A 26,578-nucleotide genomic window follows, 5' to 3' on the forward strand; every position below is an offset into this window, starting at 1 on the left:
CTTCACAATCGCAGACCACACCAGCCCAGGACCTCCACATCCAGCATCATCTGAGACCAGCCACCCGGACAGCTGATGATACTGTGGATTTGCACAACAGAATAATTTTTGCACAAACTGTCAGAAACCGTGAGGGAAGCTCATCTGCATGCTCGTTGTCCTCAACCGGGTATTGACCGGACTGCAGTTCAGTGTTGAAACCGGCTTTAGTGGGCAAATGCTCACCTTCGATGGCCACTGGAATGCTGGAGCGGTGTGCTTTTCACGGATGAATCCCAGTTTCAACAGTACCAGGGAGATGGCAGATAGCGTGTATGGTGTCATGTGGGAGAGCGGTTTGCTGATGTCAACGTTGTGAACAGAGTGCCCCATGGTGGAGGTGGGTTATGGTATGGGCAGGCATAAGCTACAGGCAACAAAGAAAATGGCATTTTATCGAGGGCAATTTGAATGCACAGATACCTTGAGATCCTGAGACCCATTGTTGTGCCATTCATACACCGCCATCACCTCATGTCACAGCATGCTAATGCTCAGCACCATTTCACAGGGACCTGTACACAATTCCAGGAAGCTGAACATTTTCCAGTTCTTCCATGGCCTGCATACTCAAGATGTCACCCATTGAGCAAGTTTGGGATCGACAGCGTGATCCAGTTCCCGCCAATATCCAGCCACTTCGTAGAGGCATTGGGACAACATTCCACAAGAGACAATCAAAAGCCTGATCAAATCTATGCGAAGGAGATGTCTCGCCACACGAGGCAAATGGTGGTCACACCAGATACCGACTGGTTTCCTGATACCTTTTATTTATTTAAGGGTCTGTGATCAACAGATGCATATCTGTATTCCCAGTCATGTGAAACCTATATATTAGGACCTAATGAATTTATTTCAATTGACTATATGAATTGTAACTTTGTGAAATCTTTGCAATTGTTGCATTTATATATTTTATTAGTGTAGAATACTAAGAGTTGTGCCAAATACCATGACTTTTATTTCAAAGGAATTGATAACCTTTTGGAGTGATACATTCCATAGACAGCCTATATTTGGAAGTGCATTTGCATTTTTCAGACAGAAGGAAAACACAATAGCAATGTAAATTGAAGCCTATCTTTATGCTCAAACATCACTCTTTTCATGGTCACAAGTAGGATTTATTGTGAGTAGAACTAGGAGGACCTATGAAAGGAACACATTTCTCTGTAAGAGGTTTATTTTTTTACCGTATATTTTACAAATAGAAGCACAAATGTTCATAAAACTCTTGACAGCCGTTTGAAGTACTCAGAAGCATGTATGCCAGAACCACAGGCGATGACGGCAGGAGGACCTCGTCCATTTATCTGAAACCACACAGAACACGCATTCAGAAAAAAAACAGGATGAAAGCAAAATACCCAACCAAAATGTCACAGTAAATGTGGAGGAATAATAGGGTTTCTAGTATGATTTCAACAAAAACACACAGGATACATGATCGAACACACTAGGCCCTAGAGGGAGCTATTCCATTTTAAAGACTACAGTGGGATTGTTTTCCGGACACAGATTAAACATAGTCCTGGACTTAAAAGCACTGGCAACTATCTACTTTGAGCATAGCACATGTACCCTAGGGGCTGTTACCTACAATCACATGATTTATGTCCTGACACCAACATGAGGGATTGGAGTAATAAGGTTGACAGAAAATAATGATTAGTAAACAAACTTAAAAAGTCTAAATATTTAATAATGACAGACAATGGGTGGACTCATGCAAGGAGTCAAGATGGGGATATTTTCAAAGGTCTAGGTAACCAATCAAGGTTAAGAATGAGTGGGGAAGAACGTGAAGGAAAAAAAAACATTACTGTGAGGGACAGATCAAACACCAAGGGGAAACAACCAATGTGTGAGGGAGAGAGAGGGACAAAGAATGAAACAGAGCAAGCGAGAGGATGGGCAGAAATAAGCTGACAGTGAACAGTACTCACAGGGCAGCAGCTCCAGAGATGATCTCAATGAGCTCCTTGGTGATGACAGCCTGCCTGGTACGGTTGAAGGTGAGGGTCAGCTTGTCAATCATCTCAGCTGGAGGGGAGAGAACAGAGCCAGGGTTGATATGAATCTGAGAACAAAGCCATCACAGTGCAGGCACAGACCTGGCAACCAGATTAGCTGATATTGTAATATCAACAGCAACCCTAGAGGCATAACTAGGTCAATCAAGCAGTAGAGGGAGACTGAGGAAGATAATCACAAAGGACTACAGCTACTGTGTGTGCTATGAGGCAGGCAGGAAGACTACGACTTAATAGACAGGTGAGGAAGATGAGCAGTAAGCTAGTTGTTAGAGGCAGCGGCTGAGTTAGATGCTCACAGGCGTTCTTGCTGGCGCTGTCCATAGCGGTCATCCTGGCACTCTGCTCGCTGGTTGTGGACTCCTTCAGGCCAAAGTAGATGATGTTGACCAGGGCAAACTCCTGGTAGTTCCTCAGCACGTCAGCATCAATGTCATCATAGATGCCCATGTTCTCTGTTACAGGAGAGGGAAAATACGACGCATGATGTCAGTCGGCCATTTTGTGGGGCATATATCTTTAACCCCCCTAGAGTCGAATGACGCACATCACCCTAATTGTGTCAACTTCCGTTTGGGAGCGTCTGAACCGTTCGGGCTACAAACTAATAGGACCCCCACCGCTGAAAGTAGATTCTCACAAACCCGATGGTGTTCTGTTTTGCTCTACAACCCCTACAAGTGCCACGGGACTCGTCTGATGGTAACCGGTACTGTTTTCTTTTTAAACAAATGGAAGCATAAAGGTAGTTAAATATAAAAGGGGTTAAATATGTGTACACATTTTTTTGTGTGTGTGATATTATATATCTAGCACACACTGAGTTTTTTTATATAGCTCCTAGATTTAGGTCAGACACTTCAAAACCTTGTCAGTTATGATTTATTTTGGACTGTCCTTTATGCCATGTATGAATGTGTTATTCAATGCATTTCCATGGGCTTTAATAGTCAAGGCCAAATATATGTATATATTTCTTTGAAACCTAAAAGGGGTCTTAAAATTTAAAAATCAATTAGCTAAATGATCCATAGTATGACCATCTTAAAACAATTCCATATGTCAGCTTACCCCTCCCCAAAGACGTAGACTAAAGAATTAATGCGACCTTCAAAACAATCTTGTTGTACCTGAATTAGCAACAGTATCAATGGAGAAGATGGGCTTCTCGTCAGTCTTGTAGGAGATCACAGACCTGAATGAGGGGGGAAAATAGCCCATTATCAAAACAAGTCTTGAATGGATGTTATGTACTTTGAAGGACAAGGATGGGACTATCCTTGACGTGAATCTTCCCATACCAATAGTGTCTCAACTAAGAAAACATTTGGAGGAGACAAGACACTGATGTGGCTGTGAAAGGAGTCCATCCATACCTGAATCTGTTGTAGATGACAGCACCCTGGTCAAACTCGAAGCCCATGTTGAGCAGCTCTGTGGCGACGATGGAAGCGTCGGTAAAGGTGGGGGGCTTGCGGCCCACCTCCTTGCAGCTGAGCAGCAGGTAATTGCTATGTGTCCTGGGTGGCAGGGAGGGAACACTGTTGTCATGGTAATAAACTAAATTCCAAAGGGAACCACCAAAGTGGATCTGTTGCTGTGGGCATCATACAGTAAAGTAAAGCTGATGTGGCTGTATTTCTTTATTATCATTCTGTACCTCTGCAGGATGTTCCTCAGCTTGTCCCCCACATTAACTACCATCACCTCCTTGCCCTCGCCGGTGAGGGTAGCAATCTTGGCCTTGATGGCCTTGGCCACGTTGGAATGGACGGCGCCACAGAGACCACGGTCAGACGACACACCGATCAAGAGGTGCTTGTTGGCCACTCCCTCTGGGGCCTTGATCTCAGCCTTCTCGTACAGGGCTGGAGGACATACAAGCAAGAGAAGAGGGACCATCAACAGGTTTGTTGAACACCCCGGTCAAACGTCACACAGGCCTTTCCAATAAGTGTGTGTGAAACAACCCATATAGTACAGGGATGGTATTCAAGAAGCGCCTGAGTACCAGAGCTAATTTAGGATCAGGTCCCCTCTGTCCATGTAATCTTATTAATTGTGATATAAAAGGCTAAACTGATCCTAGAACAGCACTCCTACTCTGAGACTTTATGAATAAAGGCCCTGACCTACCCCTGCCCTCTCACTATGGTCTTAATAGAGCCATGACCGTCACATAGAAATCATCCATAACCTTGGACTTTAGTGTGTATATAGAGATTAGAGGTCGACCGATTAATCGGAATGGCCGATTTCAAGTTTTCGTAACAATCGGAAATCTGTATTTCTGGGCGCTGATTTTCTTTTATTCTTTTTTTAACACCTTTATTTAATCTTTATTTAACTAGGCATGTCAGTTACGAACACATTCTTATTTTCAATGACGGCCTAGGAACGGTGGGTTAACTGCCTTGTTCAGGGGCAGAACAACATATTTTCACCTTGTCAGCTCGGGGGATCCAATCTTGCAACATCACAGTTAACTAGTCCAATGCAATGACCTGCCTCTCTCTCGTTGCACTCCACAAGGAGACTGCCTGTTACGCAGTAAGCCACGGTAAGTTGCTAGCTGGCATTAAACGTATCTTATAAAAAACAATCATAATCACTAGTTAACTACACATGGTTGATGATATTACTAGATATTATCTAGCGGTGCATATAATCTGACTGAGCATACAAGCATACAAGTATCTGACTGGACGGTGGTAGGCAGAAGCAGGCGCGTAAACATTCATTCAAACAGCACTTTCCGGCGTTTTGCCAGCAGCTCTTCGTTGTGTGTCAAGCATTGCGCTGTTTATGACTTCAAGCCTATCAACTCCCGAGATGAGGCTGGTGTAACCGAAGTGAAATGGCTAGCTAGTTAGCGCGCGCTAATAGCGTTTCAAACGTCACTCGCTCTGAGCCTTCTAGTAGTTGTTCCCCTTGCTCTGCATGGGTAATGCTGCTTCGATGGTGGCTGTTGTCGTTGTGTTGCTGGTTCGAGCCCAGGGAGGAGCGAGGAGAGGGACGGACGCTATACTGTTACACTGGCAATACTAAAGTGCCTATAAGAACATCCAATAGTCAAAGGTTAATGAAATACAAATGGTAGAGGGAAATAGTCCTATAATAACTACAACCTAAAACTTCTTACCTGGGAATATTGAAGACTCATGCTAAAAGTAACTACCAGCTATCATATGCTCTCAAGTTCTGAGCAAGGAACTGAAACGTTAGCTTTCTTACATTGCACATATTGCACTTTTACTTTCTTCACCAACACTTTGTTTTTGCATTATTTAAACCAAATTGAACATGTTTCATTATTTACTTGAGGCTAAATATATTTTATTTATGTATTATATGAAGTTAAAAAAGGTGTTCATTTAGCATTGTTGTAATTGTCATTATTACAAATAAATAAATAAAAAACTCGACCGATTAATCTGTATCGGCTTTTCTGGTCCTCCAATAATCATAATTGGTCGACCTCTAATAGAGATCATGCAAAGCAAGCAATGACATACCCACGGCGCCGTTTCCATAGACGCGGGCGGGCTTCAGCTGCCTCTCAGCGCGGGCATACTTAGCAGCGGCCACCATCTTCATGGACTTGGTGATCTTTTGGATGTTCTTGATGGACTTCAAACGGATGGTGACTAGAATGGGAGTGGGAAAGATGGATGCCACTGACTGACTAAACATTTGAGGTTCAAAAACATTGAGACACACAGCTACAATATCCTCATGATTTAAAAGTTGAACTTGTGCATAAGACTTAAAAAGAGGAAGCTCAAAAGTGAATGTAACACAGAGTAGTTAAAGATATGGCAAGGTAAATACTTACTGTCCTTCAAGGTAGCCATGTTCCTGACCTGCCCACTACAAAACAAACAGAATTAGCTAGGTAAATTAGAACATTATCATTGCAAGTTCGCGACACAACGTGGACATCCTCAACTAGGGGATTACAAACTATTTGCCTCCCAATACAAAGAGCTAGCTACCTATAAGCGAATACATGTTGTTAGTACAACTATAGAGCAATCAGTTAGTTAACGTTATCCTAGAGTCCATGTCACCAGCTAACAATTAGCTAACGTTAGCATGTTAGGTTTTTCCAGAAAATGCATGCCAACTTGGTTAGCGGGAGGGACAGTGAATTTGACAAGAACTGGACGCTGTTCCGAAAACAGCTGGCATTGTACGAATTACTAAAGGACCATTTAACCAATGTTAGTTAGATGTCACACAATTCAATGACATGGCTAGTTAGTTAGCAAGCTAATGTCATCTTAGCCACCGCACCGGCTGAACTTGGCCATTCACTCTGCACCGCACACCATCTGCGGCCTACAACGGGTTAGCGCGCCCTTGCAATGTTTTACATGGCTCACTAACGCATACGACTTACGTATTTGTCATATATGTGTACGACAGCACAATGCTCAAAATCATGTTGTCAAATATACGGAATTTTGCAAATAAAACGTTACCATTGTGGGAGGAAAACCAACGCGCTAGTCCTAGCGAACATGATTACTTGGATGAAGGTCAGACTCGCAGGACTGCGCAAGCGCCAGTAAATGGCAGGATGTGGACGAAAAAACAAACCTCGCGTTACTTCGAAGTACACGTTAATTGGTGACGAAATACCCACGGAAGCGGCAGATTTTTTAGCAGGAAGGAGAAGAGCATAACAAGATTTGAACGTGTTCGAGGCTTATTTCGAATTTAAATAATTGTCTTGCATATGTTTATGTAGACGATTATTATTTGACATGGGGAAAGAGGGTTTTCTAAGCCCAAAGGCGATCGGGAATAGGATTAAAGCAAAAGGTCTTCAAAAATTGCGATGGTATTGTCAAATGTGCCAGAAACAATGTCGAGACGAGGTAAGAAAGATGGCTAGCTAAGTTAGCTAGCTATCTAACGTTATATAGCGTAATTAGCTAGCGAGCTAGATGGACTGTATTGTCCTCAGGAAAGTCAGAAGTTAGGCTCTGCGTGCTAACGGTAAAGGCGGTAAAGGACAATAGCTAGTTAATACAATACAGAAGGTTGAACTAGCTCTCCCTTTCTGCCCATAGAATGGCTTCAAATGCCACTGCATGTCCGAGTCCCACCAGAGACAACTGCTGCTGGCCTCGGAGGACCCCAACAAGATCATGGACAACTTCTCACAGTGAGTCAATCTGCATTTACTTAGGTCTGGCTGTTGGCGTGTCGTGTTCTATAACACTGTCTCCAATAAATGTTAAAATTACATGTCAGTAATGATGAGCCAGTGGAGGTGTTCCACTAGTGGACTTACTTGCTTTCTCCACTCTTCCTCTCACCAAGGGAGTTCAAGAAGGACTTTATTGAGCTGATTAAAAGACGCTTTGGTAATATTTGCTTTCTTCTGAATCTATATATTATATGTGCACGCAATATTACACTAGCTACTTATAAAGAGACCGTAAGATAAACCTCAACCTGACTGAATGTCTTTCTCTCTCTCTCTCTCTCTCTCTCTCTCTCTCTCCAGGAACCAAGAGAGTGCAAAACAACATTGTCTATAACGAGTACATCAATGACAGAGAGCATGTCCATATGAACTCCACCCAGTGGGAGACTCTCACTGAATTCACCAAGTGGCTGGGGAAAGAGGGTACTTTCACGCTCATGCCTCTTAGAACAGAGGTTATGTGTGTTTTCTGTGTCTGTCTGATCCCTGACATTGCTGTGTCTGATGACTTCTCCTAGGTTTCTGTAAGGTGGACGAGACGCCCAAAGGCTGGTACATCCAGTACATCGACCGTGACCCAGAGACCATCCGGAGGCAGGAGGAGCTGGAGAGGAAGAAGAAGCAGGACCTCGATGACCAGGAGCGCAGTGCCAAGTTCATAGAGGAGCAGGTCCGCCGAGGCCAAGGAGGCAGGGAGCCAGAGGTGAGAGAGTACCACTACTGCCCTCCTCTGACTAGGAGGGCATGTTACACTCTGTCTGCTAAACAAGGACTGGCCAAGGGTTCTGTTTACTAGGGATGTAAAGATTCACTGATACGCATCTGCACCCGGTACATATGTTTAAGATACAAGTGCGTTGGTTTGCGGGAGCCCAGAAAATCAATAAAAGTTACAAACCCCCAGTTCACTAAAGTTTTTCCAAAAAGACCTCAAATCTTTTGTGACTGAATTTGTGTGTCCTTTCCTTTTTAGTAGCCTATCGAACTAAGCATGTCAATTCATATGACAGTCATTGATCTCCAAGTCAGATAACAACTGCGCACAGAGCAGCTCGCACCAACGAGAGCCTATCCCTGATCTAATATTTGTAGATCTGTGCGGCACAATCAGCATTCAATTGCTTGTAAAATGGCTTTCGCAATGTCAAATCTTAGGCTTTATTAGTTGGGTGACAACCAATGTCATTTGCTGGGTCATTGTTATCAAATGCACTGTGCATTTCTTTTTATTGGAGTTGTATAGGCTACCAGAGTGGACACAACTCACATCTTTCTGATTGCACATCTAACTTTTGATTGGGGCTTTTCGATTGCCAGGTTCACCATAAGAAATTGTTTTGGTGGTTTTGCTTTAAACAATCAGTGTGTTTTGTCATTTTTACATGAACAGGTTAAAGTTGTAATTTCATAACAAACATTTTGCAAGCCTGTGGTCGGAGTGGGAGAAGAGAAATTCTCCTCCGTAAAGTGCACAACCATTCACTTTTGAGACTGGGGTGAAATCCAAATCTGCAATTATATTAATTTGCTATTTCGACTAATTTCGAAAGATAAATATAGACATTTTACAAAATAATCAGTAGGTGAATGAGATTTCAAAAGTGAGGGGACAAAAAGCATACCCCCCCCCCCAATAAGATAGTGGTAGATGCTCAGTTTGCCCTCTGGCTCAGCTCAGGCGCCTACACACACCATACATAATTCTCACACACAGCTCAGAGAAGTCATCTCAGACAGATCCAGCTCAGAGGCCCCGCTCCTAAACTTAATCAGTATCAGATTTTTAATTTAGAATGGAAAATAATTAAACCAAATCACACAGAATTATTTCAAACTAAAAGTTTTGTTCCTGTATCGAATCGTGCTTGAAAGGAAAGCTTCACATCCCTACTGTTCAGCAAAGATACTGTTTATCTATGACATGTCATGGACTCAAAACAACCTGTCCCTCTTTTTTCAGGAAGCACCGGTTTTCACTGAGTTGAAACGAGAAAGTGAAGAAGAGAAAAGTATGTTTTTAATATTTTTTTATAGGTAACTCATGATGCGTTTGGTCGGAAATTATACAGATTACACCGTTTTGTCCGCTCATCTCTCGCTGGTTATATCTCGGATTATATTTCAGTTACCTTCAATCTGGCCAAGGGCTCCTGTTCCTCTGCGGATGGCCCATCTAAAGCCAGGTACAGTAACCTGGATCTCAGTAAGAATGACCTACCGTCATCAATAGCAATGCAAAACAGCAAAAGTAAATGACTGGGGATTTCACTCTGATTAACACTGTGTCTACCTCTTCCCCTTAGTGTGGCCCTGGGTCCCAGTGCCCTTAAGGCAGCAGGATCAGGGAAAAGGAAAGATGCGCCCTCCACCTCAGAAGCCAAAGAGAAGAAGAAGAAATCAGCCCTGGATGAGATCATGGAGGTACGGTAGTGTTTCCAGTTCTCCCTCTCAGCTCTGACTTGATGCACTGTCAAGTTAACTGTGTTAAACACGTGCGCATGTAACCCTTTGTGAGCTGTGCTGTGTTCAGATGGAGGAGCAGAAGAAGAGGTCTGTGAGAGCGGACCACTGGCTGCACCCCGGCATCGTAATCAAAGTTGTTACCAAGAGACTGGGGGAGAAATACCACAAGAAGAAAGGAGTCATCAAGGTAGCACATTAGTTCCACACATGCGTGATCATATCCAAGATGTTTGATTGGGCCAGTTTTGTGTTCTGAGTAGCTTATAAGAGGTTTATAGTCAGTACGCTGCCATTGAGAAGAATATCATCTGTATTTAGGCTAACAGTTGTGTGTTGTAGGAGGTGCAGGATAAATACACAGCCGTTGTGAAGATGATTGACTCAGGGGACAAACTGAAACTAGACCAGAGTCACCTGGAGACGGTCATCCCTGCACCAGGTAACCTAGTTCTCGCCATGGTTACACACACACACATACATGTCCACAGGAAATGTATAATTTGCAAACTGTACATTTTTACTTTATCTGTAATCTGACCTGTTATTTCACCAAATCTAATAATCAAATCTGTCCCACAGGTAAACGGGTCCTGGTTCTGAACGGTGTGTACAGAGACACAGAGGCCCTACTGGACTCCATAGACGAGAGAAAGTTCAGTGCCACCCTCACACTTGACTCGGTAAGGACCAGGCACAAAATGGCTCTCGTCATGCAACAGTTTCTACCGTTTGGTGGTGGAATAGATGTTTGGTATAGCAAATGCTTTGGGATGATATGAATGGTTCTTATTTTCTCATACAAGGGTGTGTTTTCTTCCTCAGGGTCGGATGAAAGGGAGGAGGGTGGACGGGATTGCCTATGAGGATTTCTCTAAAATAGCCGGATCTATCATGACTTCTGTTACATGACAGCGTAACCCAAGAGCCCCTACCCTGCCACTGAGGCCCATCAGCCGAGAGACTCTACTGTGTCAGAATTACTTTCTCTAAATATCCCAGAATGCATTTTCTATGGAGGTATCACTTCCTGACTTAGCCAAGCAATGATTATGGGGGGGAAACATTTTCTTTTTAGTTTTCTTTTGTATTGTTATTAAAATGGTTCTCTACAAATACATTTTAATGTTGTAATATTACTTATTGACTAAAGTACAACACAATTGACCTATGAATTGTTTGATACAATGGTTGATTGAAAAACAATTTGATTTTGCCATGTAAGATGAGGTCTGAGAAATACAACAGTCATTGGAATGTTCTGGTTAAGAAGTGTACATAAAGTTCAAAGCCGGCAGCGTAGTCTTCATGAAAATGATGAAACATTCATACTGCTATACATACTGATACTGCTTTTTATAACGTTTCATAAAGAGAGAGAGTTGTCAGACAGAGCTGTGATATGAAAACAGGTAATAACATATGTGTCTAGTCAAATTGGCTCCATATGTGTGTGTCTCCTGTACCTGTGGAATAGCATATCCCTTATAACTACGCCCCGTCTCTGACTGCCTGGGTTGCATGGTACCCCCGTGTGCCTTGCGATTGGTCGCTCAGAGCGGGAGCGGCAGGAAGCTGTCGAGTCGCGGGACGATGTAGTTGGTGTAATGGCCGTCGATGAAGCCTTTGCCACTGTTGTGGATGAACCAGCAGAAGACGTCAGATCCACGTTTCTTATCCCGCCTGTAGTCCTTCTGCCAGCCCCTGTCACACACGTGGACTAGTTACAACCTCGTCTACAAGCCTCGTCGTGTTAGCACTCACATGCACTCTGTCCCACTGTGTGATATGGTGGAAGGATTACCTGAACAGAGAGGAAGTCTACTGACTGAGTATGTGTGACGTGCTGACGTTTTTCCTGTAATGGTGTGTGGTTTACATGGCAGCAGGGATGTGCATGAGAGAGTGTGTTCTTACCTGGTGACGACCAGCTTGTTGCCCTTCACCTGCATGGTGGCCTCCTTCTTCAGAGGGTCAGCTCCCTGGTGCAGGTTAAACACCCTCACCTCTGGCTCCTGGCCAAACTGACCTACACACACACACACACAGATCAGTGAAACCTAGTGAAGTAGGCTGTGATTAAATATAGGGATACTGCTGCAGGATTCACTTTAAGGGAGATGTAGGGTATTTTGCAACTGTATGTAAAATAATTTAATTAGCTTATAACATTATTGTAACAGTACAGTAACAGGGTAACACTTGGGTCCAATTGGTGACCTACCTATAAGGCCGTGGGCCTGAGAGGAGTACTGGTTGTTGTTGGGGATATAGAGGCCCAGGAAGTCCACGTGGGTTGGGTGTTTCTTCCACACACGATGTAGCAGCACCATCACAGTGATCTTGTCATCCACCGTCACCATCACCTTGGAGTCCTTCACTATGGAAACCTTCACCCTGAAACACACAGGGATCATAGCATGTGGTTCAAACAGGAAACCGTGTACTTTTTAAATGTACTTTTTTACTTTACCACAGTAAAACAGGCTGATGGTGCCTCACCAGCGGTTTGTGTGTGTCTGTGTGTGCGGGCGTGCATGTTCCTACCGGTCCTGGGTGATGTCGGTCGTGGCTCCCCAGGTGAAGGAGTGGTTGTTCCTGCCGTGAGTCAGGTCGATACGGTCGGTGCTGACTGACACTCTGATGCCGTCAGGCTGGTAGAACACTGATATGGTGCCAAAGTACGTGTTCACCTTCTCCTTCTCCTCCACCCCGACCCTCTTAGAGCCAACCAACTGGCCATTCACCACCACGCCTAAAGGACAAAGAGGGCGGAGAATAAGAGGACACAAGCACAGACACACACCTATTTTGCATGCACACGCATACCTGCACCAGGGTCTGACACCAGATTGAGGATGTGTCCAGGCTCTGAGTCGATGTTGAAGCAGATGTCCATGTTGTTTTTAGGCAGGTGGACGATGAAGTGAGGGTCGTTCTCCACTGTCACACAGAAAACACACAGACAAACAACCGTTACTATAGTGACGCAATGGACATAGGAATATTACCCACTGAGACATTGCCAGGTAGGGAGGTAGGCGATGTCGATGGCCCAATGCAGCTGTTTTTATCTCAATATCAAATCATTTCTGGGTAACAATTAAGTAACTTACTGTGATTGTTTTGAAATTAAAATGGTCAAAAAGAAACAAAAATAGTTACATGTGGACAGTACCAAAACAAATGATCTAACGATTCTGTCTCTTTGCAGCAAAATCTGCAGTACTGGGATAGTTGTATCCCCCATATGTATAACATTCTATTGGATGCAAGAATTTTGTATAGTCATTTAAAGTTTTGAATCCAGCGTTGTTTTCTGTATCAGTTCATAAACCATGTGCCATGGAATCAATACATCGAAAATCTCTTCCCGGCTATTTTGCAATATACTGTATATGGCACAGCTGTCATTTTTGGGGTCCTTAAATGAAACTGATATACTTTTTTAGTTATCACAATTTTCTTTAGCCAATGTTGGTCTTTAATGCAGGGCAGACAGACAAGTTCCTTACTTTCTCCCCCTTCCACTTGCCTCTACCATTTTACATTTGGAGTACAACAGACATTTCTATATATTTTTGTTAGCTGCATGTGTGACAACTCCGCCAGTCCTATTTAGGATGTCATTTACAAAGATTAAACCTTTTTTAAACATTCTTTCCAAAAATATTGTTTTTTTTAATCAATTAGTATGTTTGAATTTAACCATAATATTCGTTGTAATATTTGTTCTGTTTTTTTTTCTGGTGGATTAAACTGAAATTGCAACCAACTTTCTATGGCTTGTTTTAAAAATAGTGATATTTTGGAGATTATTTCATTTTCCAATAACCGAAAGTGAAAGGCTGTAATCTGAATAAAGGGAACAGGCCATTCTTGAACATGGGATGAGACATCCTTACTAATCTGTTAGAGAACCAGTTTGGATTTAAGTACAACTTTTGAATGACTGAAGCCTTTATTGAGAGCTCTTATGCTTTAATATTTAATCATTATTGTCCTCCGAATTCATATTATTTATATAAATAGGCCCGTTTAATTTTGTCTGGCTTGCCATTCCAAATAAAATATAATATTTTTGCTCATATAATTTAAAAAACAAGTCGCTAGGTGTACAGTAGTCCAGGCCATAAGCGAATAGGTAAACTGGGATATGACTAAATAGATAATGAGGGTGATTTTTCCACAAATAGACAGGTATTTTCCTTTCCACGGTAGCAAGATCTAATCTATTTTTGCTAACTTTACATTCAAATGCATTGTAAGGAGATTATTTCTTTCTTTTGGGATATGAATATCGAGTATGTCCACTTCACTGTTAGACCATTGTCACGCTCTGACCATAGAGAGCCCTTTGTTCAGGGCGTGACTAGGGGGTGATCTAGTATAGATATTTCTATGTGGGTGCTAATATGGTTCCCAATTAGAGGCAGCTGTTTGTCGTTGCTTCTGATTGGGGATCATATTTAGGTAGGTTGTTTCCCCACCTGCATTTGTGGGATATTATTTTGTGTTTTGTGCATGTGCACCACGTAGTCACGTTTCGTTGTTTATTGATTTATTGTTTTTGCTAAGTTTCACTTTATAATAAATATGTGGAACTCAACATCCGCTGTGCCTTGGTCCGTCTCTCCTCACGTACGTGAAATAATATCCCACCAACAAAGGACCAAGCAGCCTGCTACGATGGGGAAAATTTGGACCTGGGAAGAAATAATAGAAGGACAGGAGGACGCAAGGAGAGAAGGGAGGACAGTGATGACGCCAGGGTTCGCAGCCACAAAGAAAGCCCAAAAAACAGCCCAAAACTAAAAAAATTGGGGGGGGGGGGGGGGGGGCACTCGCCCTGAAGAGCCAGAGACTGTCAGGGAGGTAATGGGGAAGTTGGGAGAGAGAGAGATGTTGTGCAAGTGTGTTCTGCTCAACATCCGACCAGAGGATCTGGTTAGCAGTCTGGTGCAACTTGGGCCAGCTCCACGCTTCTGGCCTCCAGAGCGCCTCCCCAGTCCGGTGTCTCCTCCTTGCAGTCGCCCTGAAGTACGTGTCCCCAGTCCGGTACATCCTGTGCCTGTTCCCCGCACTCGCCCTCGCTCCACGCACCAGGCCTCCAGTGCGCATTCACAGTCCAGAGCTTCCGCCAACGGTTCCGAGTCCGGAGCTTCCGGCGACGGTCCCCAGTCCGGAGCTTCCGGCGACGGTCCCCAGTCCGGAGCTTCCGGCGACGGTCCCCAGTCCGGAGCCTCCGGCGACGGTCCCCAGTCCGGAGCCTCCTGCGACGGTCCACAATCCTGATCCAGGGAAGGAGCTCTCCTCTGCTCCGATGCCCAGTCCAGGCACGGCATCCAGTCCCGCTCCATGGCAGGAGCCTTCCTCTGCGCCGGTGCCCAGTCCAGGCACGGCGTCCAACCCAGCTCCATGGCTGGAGCCATCCTTGGCACCGATACCCAGTCCAGGCACAGCGTTCAGCCCGGCGCCATGGCCGGATCCGGGGTCTGGGCGGGGGCTACGACCTGCACCAGAGCCGCCACCGAGACTAATCACCCCCCCTTACCCTCCCCATTTGGTTTCAGGTTTTGCGGCTGGGGTCCGCACCTTTTGGGGGGTACTGTCACGCTCTGACCATAGAGAGCCCTTTGTTCTCTATGTTGTAGTAGGTCAGGGCGTGACTAGGGGGTGGTCTAGTATAGATATTTCTCTATGTGGGTGCTAATATGGTTCCCAATTAGAGGCAGCTGTTTGTCGTTGCCTCTGATTGGGGATCATATTTAGGAAGGTTGTTTCTCCACCTGCATTTGTGGGATATTATTTTGTGTTTTGTGCATGTGCACCACGTAGTCACGTTTCGTTGTTTATTGATTTATTTGTTTTGTTCTTGTTAAGTTTCACTTTCTAATAAATATGTGGAACTCAACATCCGCTGTGCCTTGGTCCGTCTCTCCTCACGCACGTGACAACCATTTTATTGGTCAATTACACAGTAATGTACAAGTTGTCATTTTTTAGTGATCCAATACGTAATATTGTACACTTACCATCATTTGGTTGTAATCCAGAGAGGTTAAACAAAGTATCTAGATCATCTTTGAGGCTGTGGAGGGATCCAAATGGTTGATTTACAAGAAAACATGAATCATCAGCGTACAATGAGACCCTTGTGTTTAAGTCCTGGTTTTCTAGGCCGTAGAGATTATTGATATTAGTCCAAAAACCCCACCCAGCAAAACAAGCTGAAATTTCAGGCAAACTTTTCCAACAGCTCTTACACAGTGCATTATCATAATATTCACAATTTCACAGCATTATTCCAACCTCATAGTGGGGAAATATATATACAACACAGGGAAATCACGTTTTGTCCACACTGCCCCTTTAAAAACAGAGTGAATGGCTATGTGTATGTTTCTACGTATTGTGATATGGACAGGTAGAGAAGCATTATGCTGTAGCACAGATGTGTATAGAGGTGTGTGTGTGTGTTATGGTCACCTATGGTGATGTGATCTGGTAGGGGCCTCTCGGCGTGGCTAGGGGGGGCAGGGGTGGTCCTCTGGACCCAGGGGGGGATGCTGTGAACCATCTGCACTGGAGTCCTTCCTCCGAGAGCAGCCATACCAGATCCTCCTACACACATACACACACACACCGAGTTTGGGAAAGCTTTAGTCACTCTTGCCCTCATGTACATTTACAAGACCCAAAATGGGGGACTCTAGTGATTTTGATCAGGCACCTGCACAGCAGCCCTGTTTGGGGTCATTAGGGGAGTCAGCGAGCAACCTCTCCTTGCCCTCCTCACTCTCCACCAGTAGGGCAGTGAGGGGTGTGACAAACTGGTGCTCCACAGCCAGGGTCAGGATCCTCTGTGTGATCTTCCTCTTGTGACCAGCAGTGGGGGCCAGGGACCTGCAGGGAACAGAGATATGAACATTCACAAAATGTTACTCTGTGTGTTTATTCATGCTCTGTATTCTGTATCGAAGGGCTGGCAAATTATAGCACAAGCTTTGTATTCGCTCCTTAAATTGAAAATAAAGATGTTTTAAACTATCTCTCTCTCCCTCTCTCTCACCTCTCGACCAGTAGCTGGTTGACAGTGATGTGGGCCCACATCTGTCTGGCAAAGCCAGTGAAGGCATGCTGCTGCTGGGCCAGCGCAGCGTCTAGCTCCAGGTAGTCGGCTTCAGTCTGTAGGGACAGGTCCAGACGATCCTGGGAGGAAGAGGGGGACAGAGAGAGGGGGTGTGTGTGTGTGTGTGTGTGTGTGTGTGTGTGTGTGTGTGTGTGTGTGTGTGTGTGTGTGTGTGTGTGTGTGTGTGTGTGTGTGTGTGTGTGTGTGTGTGTGTGTGTGTGCGTGCGTGTGTGTGTGCGCAGTGGTGTAAAGTACTTAAGCAAAAAATATTTTAAAGTACTACTTAAGTCATTTTTTGGGGTATCTGTACTTTACTATTTATATGTTTGAATACTTTTACTTCACTACATTCCTACTAAAAGTATGTACTTTTTACTCCATACATTTTCCCTGACACCCAAAAGTACTTTTTACAGTTTGAATGCTTAGCAGGACAGGAAAATTGAAAATTCCCCCACTTATCAAGAGAATATCCCTGGTAATCGCTACTCCCTCATATCTGGTGGACTCACTAAAGAAACATGTTTTGTTTGTTAATTATGTCTGAGCGTTGGAGTTTGCCCCTGGCTATCTGGTTTGGTTAATATAAGCAATTTCAAATGATTCATACTTTTAATTTTACTTTGGATACTTAACTATTTTTAAAACCAAATACGTTTAGACTTTTACTCCAGTAATATTTTACTGGGTGTCTTTCACTTTGACTTGAGTCATTTTCTTTACTTTTACTCAAGTATGACTTTTGGGTACTTATTCCACCCCTGTGTGTATGAGTGTGCATGCGTGCATGTGTATGTATGACTCACAGCGGATGCAGTGGTGAAGCTGTTAAGAGTAGTGGACTCAGAGGGCAGCACCTTCCCAGCCACCACCAGCTCTGAGCCACTGAAGTACTTGTCAAAGTGGTTCTGTGTGACGTCAGAGACAGAGTCCTCTGGGAACTGAACTGTGATCTTCCTCAGGAGAGGAGACGAGACCTGGCTGTAGAACCGCTGGAGGAGGAGAACGGAGGAGGGCGTTGAGGTCAGAGATGGCGGTGAGAGAGTGATTATACAACAATAGGAGGGGAATTCAGAGGAGCGGTAGTCACACAAAAGGGGGAGAGCGGAGGGAGGGGACGGAGGAAGAGTAGTGATACAACAGGATGCAAGATTAGATAGAGAAGGATGAATGGGAGTTTCAGGGGCAGGGGTCTATTGTACCCGTATCTGATCTGAGGCGTCGTGGCTGGTGTAGATCCTCTGGGCCACGCCCCTATTCTCCATGGCGATGCGTTCCAGGAAGTCGTAGTCGACATCGAAGCCGATGCCCAATGAGAAGAGAGAGAACTCCTCCCTCATGACCTTCTTCACATTCTTCTGGATGGCGCTGAGCTTGATCTCTCCTACGCAGAGAGGGAGAGATGGTGGATGACGGTAGCACAATAATATGAAGGGCAGTACACCACTGGAGGTTATTAGATGGGGCGTGAGGGGGAAAATGAAGGGGGGTGAAGTGGTATGAGTTGGGTGATGAAACGTCAGTCATTGTCAGTTTTGGGATCAGCAGCGGTATGATGTCTCACCAACAGTGGGGTCTCCATCAGACACCAGCATGATCATGGAGACAGAGCGTGGGTCAATCATGCCCTGATTGGACGCCTTCACCAGCATCTGCACCGCCCTCATCAATGCCTCATTGATATTGGTGCCTGAATCGGGTCAAAGGGCAGCGAGAGCCAATCAGATACACATCCAGACACAGCCTTCTGTTATCCACCACTCTTTCCTCTCTTCCTCATTCCTCTGTCTCTCCCCATTACTTAATCCCATCCAACCCTCTACTTCCTTATAATCCTCCACATCGTTCTCTTTCTCTGTCGCTCTCTTTCTTTCATCCCTCCCTTCTCTCTCCCTCCTTCTCTCACCTCCGTTGGGTTTGATGTTCTGGATGTATTTCTTGGCCTCAGCCACCTGTATGGTGCTGCCTGGAACCAGCTCCTCACTCCAGCAGCGCACGTTGTGGTTGAAGTCAACTATGCTGAAGTAGTCATCCATGGTCAGGTCATCCAATATGGTCTGCATAGCCTCCACAGTCTGAGAGAGAGAGTTATCGAGCAAGAGAGAGAGATAAAGTCATAAATGAGATTGGAGAGTAATTTGAGTGCAGTTTCACAGAATATCCACATGAGGGCAGTGTGGCATTTGTCAGGCAGGCTCTGCCGGTTGTGAGAGAAGAGAGATGTACGATTGATGGGGCACAGATTGACCCCTGTGAGTTTTTCTATGGTTACGTCACACACCTGCTTCATCTTGACTCCCCACATAGATCCACTGACATCAATGACGAATACAATGTTTTTAGGAAGGGGGGAGAGGTTGGCCGGGGCGAAGAAATGCACAAAATGCCCGTCAGAAACCTAGGAGAAACAGTGAGATAACAGTGACCAATACTTCCTGTATTACATTTCTGTTACAAAGTAAAGTGACACAAAGAGTCTGTTACTGCGTGTGTTTCGGTCAGTGTGTGTACCCACATGTAGTTCCCCGGCATTGCTGTCTCTCAGGACGTCGTATTTGACGGTAAAGATGCCATCGATAGCGCTGGTGGTGCAGTTCTCGCACTTCCTTTGCTGCTGGAGCGAGGGCTTGAACACCACGTGAGCCTTGTCCTTCGAGGAGGTGAGTTTGGCCATGCCGCTGAAATGCTCTCCCAAGGTGTTGAGTGTCTCCACAGAGGCGATGCCGCTGGGCTCATAGATATACACGTCCACCTGCGGAGAGACAGGGAGACGGTTCAAATACGCTGACACATCCGCACTGACCTATCAAAACACAGTCGTTAAATACCACACACAGGCACGCACACATGCACAAACGTAGGCTCTCTCACCTGGAACTGGGGCACCAGTCGTCCAGGCTGCAGGTATAGTGAATGTTCATAGAAGCCCAGCTTCCTCTGCATCATTTCCTGGTAGTGCAACTCAAACTCTATCTTACTGCCGGGAGGCACGTGGACCTCCGTCTTAAAGATCTCCATGTCCTGGGAGTTAGCCCTGTGGTGTAGCATTACCAGCTCTATAGTCAGTCACAGGACACTAGAAATGTCTTATGCAACAACAATGTTTGTTACACACAGCATAGACCATTATGAATGGCATAGGATTCATAACGGTCAAAAAATGGGTGGGAACCCATTTCCCTGTATTGTCCAAGATGTCATTCTTCAGTATAGCTACACTAAATACCATGGCCATGGTGCATTGTGGGCTGTACGGTACCTGACGAGGCCTGCGGCCTTCCCTCTGGCTCTAGCCTGAGCGTAGAGGTTCCTAGCCACAGTCTTCTCCTTCACTGAGCCCACAAACGTGATCCCATTCACATTCCTAACAACAGGACACAACATAGTCCACAGCTCTTTCCATTCATTTCAGGGTCGTATTGCAGTGTGATTGCGATCGTGACATTTGGATTGTGATTGAGAATTGAGATTGTGATTTTTATTGTGATTGAGACGGTTGGCTCACATGGTGAAGTTGGTGATGAAGGCTTGTTTGGGGATCTGGACGTTGAAGCCAATGCTCTGGGCATTTGGACCAGAGTTGACCACAGAGCTCTTGACCGTGGTGTGGCAGAACCGCGACGTGATGCGGCTCTCCACCTTGTAGCTCTTAACTGTGATGTCATCACCCCGGATGGCCTACCGAGAGAGGTGGAGCACGTGAGACTGACTTTGGCTGTGATGTCATCAACTAGGGACGAGTGTCGTTGCATAGGAATTGTCAAGCTCTCAAGCTCTCTACATTTACATATAAACCACATAAAACAACTGGTTTCGGAACACAGAATTGTCTTTTTAAATCTACAAATCAAAATATCTGACTGAAAAATGGATAGGAAACATTTTTCTTTGGAGTATCTACTTGATGATAAAAAACCTTAAGAACACCTGCTCTTTCCATGACATAGACTGACCAGGTGAATCCAGGTGAAAGATATGATCCCTTATTGATGTTACTTGTTAAATACATTTCAATCAGTGTAGATGTAGGGGAGGAGACAGCTTGAGACAATTGAGACATGTTTTTTGTGTGTGTGTGCCGTCCCGAGGGTGAATGAGCAAAGCAAAATGTTTAAGTGCCTTTGAATGGGGTATGGTAGTAGGTGCCAGGCGCAGCGGTTGGTGTCAGGAACTGCAACGCTGCTGGGCTTTTAATGCTCAACCGTTTCCTGTGTCAATCAAGAATGGTCTACCACCCAAAGGACATCCAGCCAATTTGACACAACTGTGGAAAGCATTGGAGTCAACATGGACCAGCATCCCTGTGGAACGCTTTCGACACCTTGTAGAATCCATGTCCCATGACTTGAAGCTGTTCTGGGGGGAAAAGGGGGAGGTGCAACTCAATAATAGGAAGGTGTTCCTAATGCTTGGTGTAGTCAGCGTATAACAGGCTGAGAATTCTGAGAAAGAAAGTGACACATTTTACCACAGAAACGTTAAATGGATGTAGCAACTGCAGAGTGAAGTCAATAACCTGTCTGTCAGCGGATTCTCTTCAAACAGGACCATTGATTAGTAGATAAGAGGACTAAACTCTGCCACATTGGACAGAGGGGTCGAACACCAAGCAGAGACCAGAGAGAGAAACCTACCTCAAAGTCTTCCTGCTCCTCACTGGTCAATATCGCCCTCTGGAAACACACAGAAACAATCAGCTCTGTACCAATCAATCAAGCTAATGTATTTTATAAATCTCTTTTTACATCAGCAGTTGTCACAAAGTGCTTTACAGATACCCATTCTAAAACCTCAAAAAGCAAGCAATGTGGATGCAGGAGTATCTGTATTGTCCCATAACTGCCCTCAGAGAGAAAATGTTTCATATGTAACAGTAACCATAGGTAGGTGAAAATGGCATAAGAATTCTATAGACAATCTAAAATAAATGTTTGAATTGTCAGTAAGCCTATATTGACCACATGTATAGGACTTTCATTGGGTTCAATCCATTGACCTCTACGTAGCCCCTTTATCAATAGTTCAGAGGTCAATGAAGCAGACTGCTTGCTTTTACATGTTGTTGGTATTCTATTTCTGTAATTGGGCAAAAAAACGAAAAACCCACCTCAAGACAGGATCATTTCCCTCATAATATGTTGCATTATTGAATCAATGTCATATTGAATATAATAAATGCACATTATTAATGCAAACTATGACATTGTTTAACATTAATTCAGACAAATTGTTTGGGAAAAAAGAAAAGAAGAGTTTCATCTCACCTTAAATCGTCCATGTGGTTCATCTAATGACTGGTAGAACAAAAGGGCCGTTTGTAAAATAGAAAATAAAGTTGTACATTAATCAATCACATGGACGTCACATATAATATAGTTCTGTAAAAGGAACGTTATCAAAAAAACACATTTGACAGAGAGATGGCTGTATCTACACACATTTGTATTTATTAAGGATCGACATTAGCTGCTGCCAAGGCAGGAGCTAATCTTCCTTGGGACCATCAGCATTAAGGCAATTAAGACACATCTATAAAACAATCTCGTTATCGTATAACAGTCGACATTGAAATATATGAACTCACCGTTTCCGTCTCCCACTCGCCCTCGACCACAAACTCAAAGCAGTGGGTTTGGTGTAGGGCCAGCAGGCCTAGGAGGAGAGCCAGGCGTCTCATGGTTCCAGGCCTGTATGTGTTGCCTGAGGTTTAACACTCCCAGATATAGTCCTTCAGCCGGGACCCAAGAGGGAGCAGAAAGATCCCAAAAATGAGGATAGACGCTTGGCCCCAGTCAATATTTGTTGTGTTTCACGTAACCCGGAGAGGGAAACTTTGAAACTTGACCTGTCGTGTAGGAGGGTAAACACAGCATACTTGGGATCGTACAGGTTCGGTTTTGGGCTGGTTTTCTCGTTGATTTATGAGGGCCTAAAGTCTGCAACACACACAGACAATCAGAACTGGGTTTCCAATGCTAGTATGTACAGATTTAAACGCTGGCATACTGTAGCAGTAGTTGCCTCTCTCTATGCGATCATAATAATACCTGTGGGTTGGCCACGTGGCAGTGGAGGTAATGTTTGGACTTCAGACAGAATTCAAACATTCCATTTGGCGCCAAATTTGGCCACTTTGCATGGCAATCACTGTGAGGTCAGGTCATTTCCCTTTTTGCTGTGCAACAACAATAGAATAAAAACAGAAATAGAGGGAAACAATTGACTATTGACCTTTGTCACCATGCTGGGTGTGCACTGCATTAAACTATATTTTGGTATTTGTAGTCCACTGTTGATTCAGTCCCAAAATGTTTTGCATGTGAGCAATCAAATTTTCAAGATATGGGACTTTCAAAAAGCACATTGTAACTTGCCACATCATCATGATAATGCAAACCGCTTGATTCCCTGACTGCTGACACGCAAAACACTTTGGGACTAATGCATTTAAAAAAATAGTTTTTGAGTGGATTATTCCTTTAAGGTGGAAACACTTTTCCTGAATGATTAATTGACCAATCATAGGGAGTCTCTCGCAAGCTCTCTGGGGGAATCACGCAACTGGGTTTAGTTTTTGAGGGAGTGTGGTGCTGAGACTACTACATCTGAAAGGACACACCTTACTATCCAGACCTCTGTCTCTGACATGCACCATTGTCACATAGCAATATCAAATGCTAGTATGTTATATATTTTTATTTTCCCAGTATTATATAGTACACAAATCTTTGAAAATGTACATATACATGAATATTTCCCATAAAGAAATCTCAATACAAAAACACACACCACAATTTTTTAATTATATTTAAATGGGTATTAAAAATAGTAATCTGATCTTATTGTTTTGATTTAATTATGAGCAGTATAGGCACCAGGGTTGTGGTCAATTCCTTTTTTTCTCAGTCAATTTAGAATGTAAACTGAAATTCCAATTCAATTTCAACTTTCCTCATTGCCTTCTGTAAAATAAATTGGAGTTGGAATTGGAATTTCAGTGTACTTCCTGAATCGACTGATTTAAAATGGAATTGTCCCCAACCCTGGTGGGCACAGTTCTTCACTGTTTTTTGTTCTTTAAAGTTCAACTTCAATGTTCGCTGAATTGTTCGCTGAATTGTTCGCTGCATTCGGAAATGTTTTCCACTCATTAAGAAATGTAAATGCATGTTTCTGGAGGGAAAAAAAGCACTTAAAAAAGAGACAGAAAACCACTTGAAATTGATTGAACGCACGCACGCACACACACACACACGCACGCACGCACGCACGCACGCACACACACACACACACACACACACACACACACACACACACACACACACACACACACACACACACACACACACACACACACACACACACACACACACACACACACACACGCACAGCAAAGCCTACAACAATGCCAACTCAAAATAAGTATTGCTCAGAAAATAAACAGCCCCTAAAACATCCTGTAACATCTCTGAAATGACAGAATGGCAGCATTTCAAGTCTGAGTAATGATAATGACCGCGCACCAATAGAAAGACGCATCAATCTCACATAAAGCATCTAAGCTAGCGAAACAGCGCCCCTCTGTCTCCATATGTGGAGACCATGTATCTGAAGCTATCTGGACAAAAGAAGAATGGCGTGTCATACTTTTTATGACCAGACAGCATCAGATACATGGGCTACATATGGTAAGACAGAGGGGCGCTGTTCTGCGCGCTAGTTTCAGCAGAGAGGAGGAGGCGAAGTGAGAAGGCTCATTCATTGTTTCATTATGTGAATCGTTTTCCCTTTGATTGGTTATTTTGATCAATTCCCCATTACATATGTAACTAGTAGGCTAGGAAATGTACCATTAATCCCCGTCATTTGGTTGCATTAATTACTCTTTAATGCATGCATTACAGTCATTTACGGTTCTCATTCTCGGAGTGGAATGTTGTCTGCAAAATTCACAACCTGCTACACTTGTGCGAAACAGGCTGGTTTATTTCATAGCTTAGGGCTCCCGAGTGGCGCAGCGGTCTAAGGCACTGCATCTCAGTGCTAGAGGTGTCACTACAGACCCTGGTTTGATTCCAAGCTGTATCACAACCAGCCGTGATTGGGAGTTCCATAGGGCTCGCACAATTGGCCCAGTATCGTCCGGGTTAGGCCGTCCTTGTAAATAGAAATGTGTTCTTAACTGACATGCCTAGTTAAATAAATAACTGAATAATTTTAATGTAAACCGCCATATCTTACAAATGTTCTATAAACCTGTCCTGCAGAGTGTGCTGTCCTTTGGTTTGACATGCGTGTGTGAAACAAAAACTCATCCTCCTAAAACTTGATTTTTTTTTACAGGACAGTACTCATCCCCTTCATCCCCTTCACTCAAAATTCAGTCACAGTAGCAGCTGGACAAGGGGAAAGAGAATGAAAACAGATAGATATGGGGACTATTTTATTCCAACAGCCATTAGGTCGTATAATAGATAGTCTGTTGGTCCCTCGAGTATATAGCATATTGCACTTTCACTTTAAATGTGTGGCTATAGCACTTTGGATGAATTCTATTGTGTAGTTTCTGTGTTTTCATGTTTTATGTACCGTCTTTTTAAGCACATGACCAAATGAATTTCCCCCTGGTGGGATAATAAAGGTGATCTGAATCTGAGTCATTTAGGAGTTTTGTCCATTTTTGAGGGAGTGTGAGCGCCTAAGCACGCCAACCTTCCGAGTTGATACAAAGTTGCACTTCACTAGCAATAGCTCAAGTCAAGACATATAGAAAAGGAGTAGAGAGATTAATTAATGTGATTGCAACCTGAATTTTAATCAGGATATCTGCTATGTTTTTATTTGTCAGCTTTAGGCCTATGTATTTGACTTATTTGAGGATGGAAGTTATAGGTCTACTGCTGCATTGGCCTGTAGGGCATCTCTGAGTCGTTCTGGCACCAGATTTTGGAGTTATCTTTTTATTTTAGTGTCTGCCACGTCCCCAGGGGCAAAATCTGGGGCGCCTCCATATCTATATCTTCCCAGGGTACACTAGTGGTTAGAGCCTTGGGCCAGTAACCGAAAGGTTGCTCGACCGAATCCCTGAGCTGACAAGGTAAAAATCTGTCTTTCTGCCCCTGAACAAGGCAGTTAAGCCACTGTTCCCCGGTAGGCCGTCATTGAAAATAAGAATTTGTTCTCAACTGACTTGCCTAGTTAAATAAAGGTTCAATTTAAAAATAAAAAAATGTTTTGCCTCTGTGCCAAATGTGGTGCTTCTATCACAAAGTGCCCAATTGAGTCTACATGTTCAGCTTAGCCCCACCACTAGTATACATTTCTCCATTCCTTCATATTAACACCGAAATCATACTAAATAGTGTTTTTGTCTATAAATAGTTGCGTGACAAAGTCCTAAAATTTCAGAAGGATAAAAAACCTGTTTTGAAATTATGGTTTTGCTAAATTTACCACAGTTTGCCCTTTTAAGGTTAAATAATGTTGCCTTTAAATAATTCTGACTTTGTGTAAGTGTACACAATTTTTATTTATAAATGCAGTTTTGAGAGTTCAAACGTGACAGTGACACTTGGCTAAATGAATCACACTGACCTTGAAGTGATTTGTTGGGGTGGAAGTGGGGTCAACTTCAAGGCGAGTAGTGAACGAAGACTATAGAGGCAATTGATGGCCTTTGGAGTGGCGTGCACA

The 26,578-nt window shown here is 43.9% G+C and overlaps 3 protein-coding genes across 7 annotated transcripts; 1 reads left to right on the forward strand and 2 right to left on the reverse strand.

Moving 5' to 3' along the window:
- Nucleotides 1–1,108: 1,108 nt before the first annotated feature.
- LOC139378619 (ATP synthase subunit gamma, mitochondrial-like) lies at nucleotides 1,109–6,676 on the reverse strand. 3 transcript variants are annotated; one of them, XM_071120948.1, is made up of 10 exons: nucleotides 6,560–6,676; nucleotides 5,911–5,945; nucleotides 5,591–5,722; nucleotides 3,736–3,943; nucleotides 3,452–3,595; nucleotides 3,206–3,270; nucleotides 2,375–2,530; nucleotides 1,989–2,085; nucleotides 1,643–1,660; nucleotides 1,195–1,355 (listed from the first exon to the last, which is right to left on the reverse strand). In XM_071120948.1, the coding sequence occupies exons 1-9, from the start codon at nucleotides 6,598–6,600 to the stop codon at nucleotides 1,654–1,656; spliced, it is 885 nt and encodes a 294-aa protein (XP_070977049.1). In that variant the 5' UTR covers nucleotides 6,601–6,676; the 3' UTR covers nucleotides 1,195–1,355; nucleotides 1,643–1,653. The 3 variants fall into 3 exon arrangements, with proteins under 3 accessions (XP_070977050.1, XP_070977049.1, XP_070977051.1); XM_071120949.1 differs by lacking the exon at nucleotides 1,643–1,660 and having other exon boundaries at nucleotides 1,109–1,355; XM_071120950.1 differs by lacking the exons at nucleotides 1,195–1,355; nucleotides 1,643–1,660 and having other exon boundaries at nucleotides 1,985–2,085.
- Nucleotides 6,677–6,702: 26 nt separating this feature from the next.
- Nucleotides 6,703–10,873, forward strand: LOC139378622 (DNA/RNA-binding protein KIN17-like). 2 transcript variants are annotated; one of them, XM_071120955.1, is made up of 12 exons: nucleotides 6,703–6,958; nucleotides 7,154–7,248; nucleotides 7,407–7,450; nucleotides 7,594–7,716; nucleotides 7,812–7,996; nucleotides 9,254–9,302; nucleotides 9,419–9,476; nucleotides 9,597–9,714; nucleotides 9,824–9,943; nucleotides 10,096–10,195; nucleotides 10,336–10,436; nucleotides 10,579–10,873. In XM_071120955.1, the coding sequence occupies exons 1-12, from the start codon at nucleotides 6,845–6,847 to the stop codon at nucleotides 10,663–10,665; spliced, it is 1,194 nt and encodes a 397-aa protein (XP_070977056.1). In that variant the 5' UTR covers nucleotides 6,703–6,844; the 3' UTR covers nucleotides 10,666–10,873. The 2 variants fall into 2 exon arrangements, with proteins under 2 accessions (XP_070977056.1, XP_070977055.1); XM_071120954.1 differs by having other exon boundaries at nucleotides 6,733–6,958; nucleotides 10,336–10,685.
- On the reverse strand, nucleotides 10,820–22,936 carry LOC139378621 (inter-alpha-trypsin inhibitor heavy chain H2-like). 2 transcript variants are annotated; one of them, XM_071120951.1, is made up of 20 exons: nucleotides 22,470–22,936; nucleotides 22,150–22,179; nucleotides 21,520–21,558; nucleotides 20,391–20,563; nucleotides 20,145–20,249; nucleotides 19,757–19,919; nucleotides 19,401–19,637; nucleotides 19,167–19,283; nucleotides 18,792–18,960; nucleotides 18,450–18,575; nucleotides 18,088–18,269; nucleotides 17,692–17,877; nucleotides 16,826–16,965; nucleotides 16,487–16,659; nucleotides 16,243–16,377; nucleotides 12,583–12,696; nucleotides 12,301–12,508; nucleotides 11,978–12,150; nucleotides 11,671–11,782; nucleotides 10,820–11,457 (listed from the first exon to the last, which is right to left on the reverse strand). In XM_071120951.1, the coding sequence occupies exons 1-20, from the start codon at nucleotides 22,560–22,562 to the stop codon at nucleotides 11,307–11,309; spliced, it is 2,826 nt and encodes a 941-aa protein (XP_070977052.1). In that variant the 5' UTR covers nucleotides 22,563–22,936; the 3' UTR covers nucleotides 10,820–11,306. The 2 variants fall into 2 exon arrangements, with proteins under 2 accessions (XP_070977052.1, XP_070977053.1); XM_071120952.1 differs by lacking the exons at nucleotides 21,520–21,558; nucleotides 22,150–22,179 and having other exon boundaries at nucleotides 22,470–22,686.
- Nucleotides 22,937–26,578: the final 3,642 nt, after the last annotated feature.

This window comes from Oncorhynchus clarkii, chromosome 21, assembly GCF_045791955.1.
Source record: "Oncorhynchus clarkii lewisi isolate Uvic-CL-2024 chromosome 21, UVic_Ocla_1.0, whole genome shotgun sequence".
Classification (NCBI taxonomy): Eukaryota; Metazoa; Chordata; class Actinopteri; order Salmoniformes; family Salmonidae; genus Oncorhynchus; species Oncorhynchus clarkii.

Coding starts and splice junctions, on each gene's coding strand:
- LOC139378621 (XM_071120951.1), bottom strand. CDS start 22,562: ATGAGACGCCTGGCTCTCCTCCTAGGCCTGCTGGCCCTACACCAAACC. Junction 18,270..18,449: donor TGATGGAGACCCCACTGTTG/GTGAGACATCAT, acceptor CTCTCTGCGTAG/GAGAGATCAAGCTCAGCGCC. Junction 11,783..11,977: donor TCAGGCCCACGGCCTTATAG/GTAGGTCACCAA, acceptor GTGTGTGTGTAG/GTCAGTTTGGCCAGGAGCCA.
- LOC139378619 (XM_071120948.1), bottom strand. CDS start 6,600: ATGTTCGCTAGGACTAGCGCGTTGGTTTTCCTCCCACAATG. Junction 3,271..3,451: donor GTCATCTACAACAGATTCAG/GTATGGATGGAC, acceptor CCCCTCATTCAG/GTCTGTGATCTCCTACAAGA. Junction 2,531..3,205: donor TGATACTGTTGCTAATTCAG/GTACAACAAGAT, acceptor CTCCTGTAACAG/AGAACATGGGCATCTATGAT.
- LOC139378622 (XM_071120954.1), top strand. CDS start 6,845: ATGGGGAAAGAGGGTTTTCTAAGCCCAAAGGCGATCGGGAATAGGATT. Junction 9,715..9,823: donor CCCTGGATGAGATCATGGAG/GTACGGTAGTGT, acceptor TGCTGTGTTCAG/ATGGAGGAGCAGAAGAAGAG. Junction 10,196..10,335: donor GACGGTCATCCCTGCACCAG/GTAACCTAGTTC, acceptor TCTGTCCCACAG/GTAAACGGGTCCTGGTTCTG.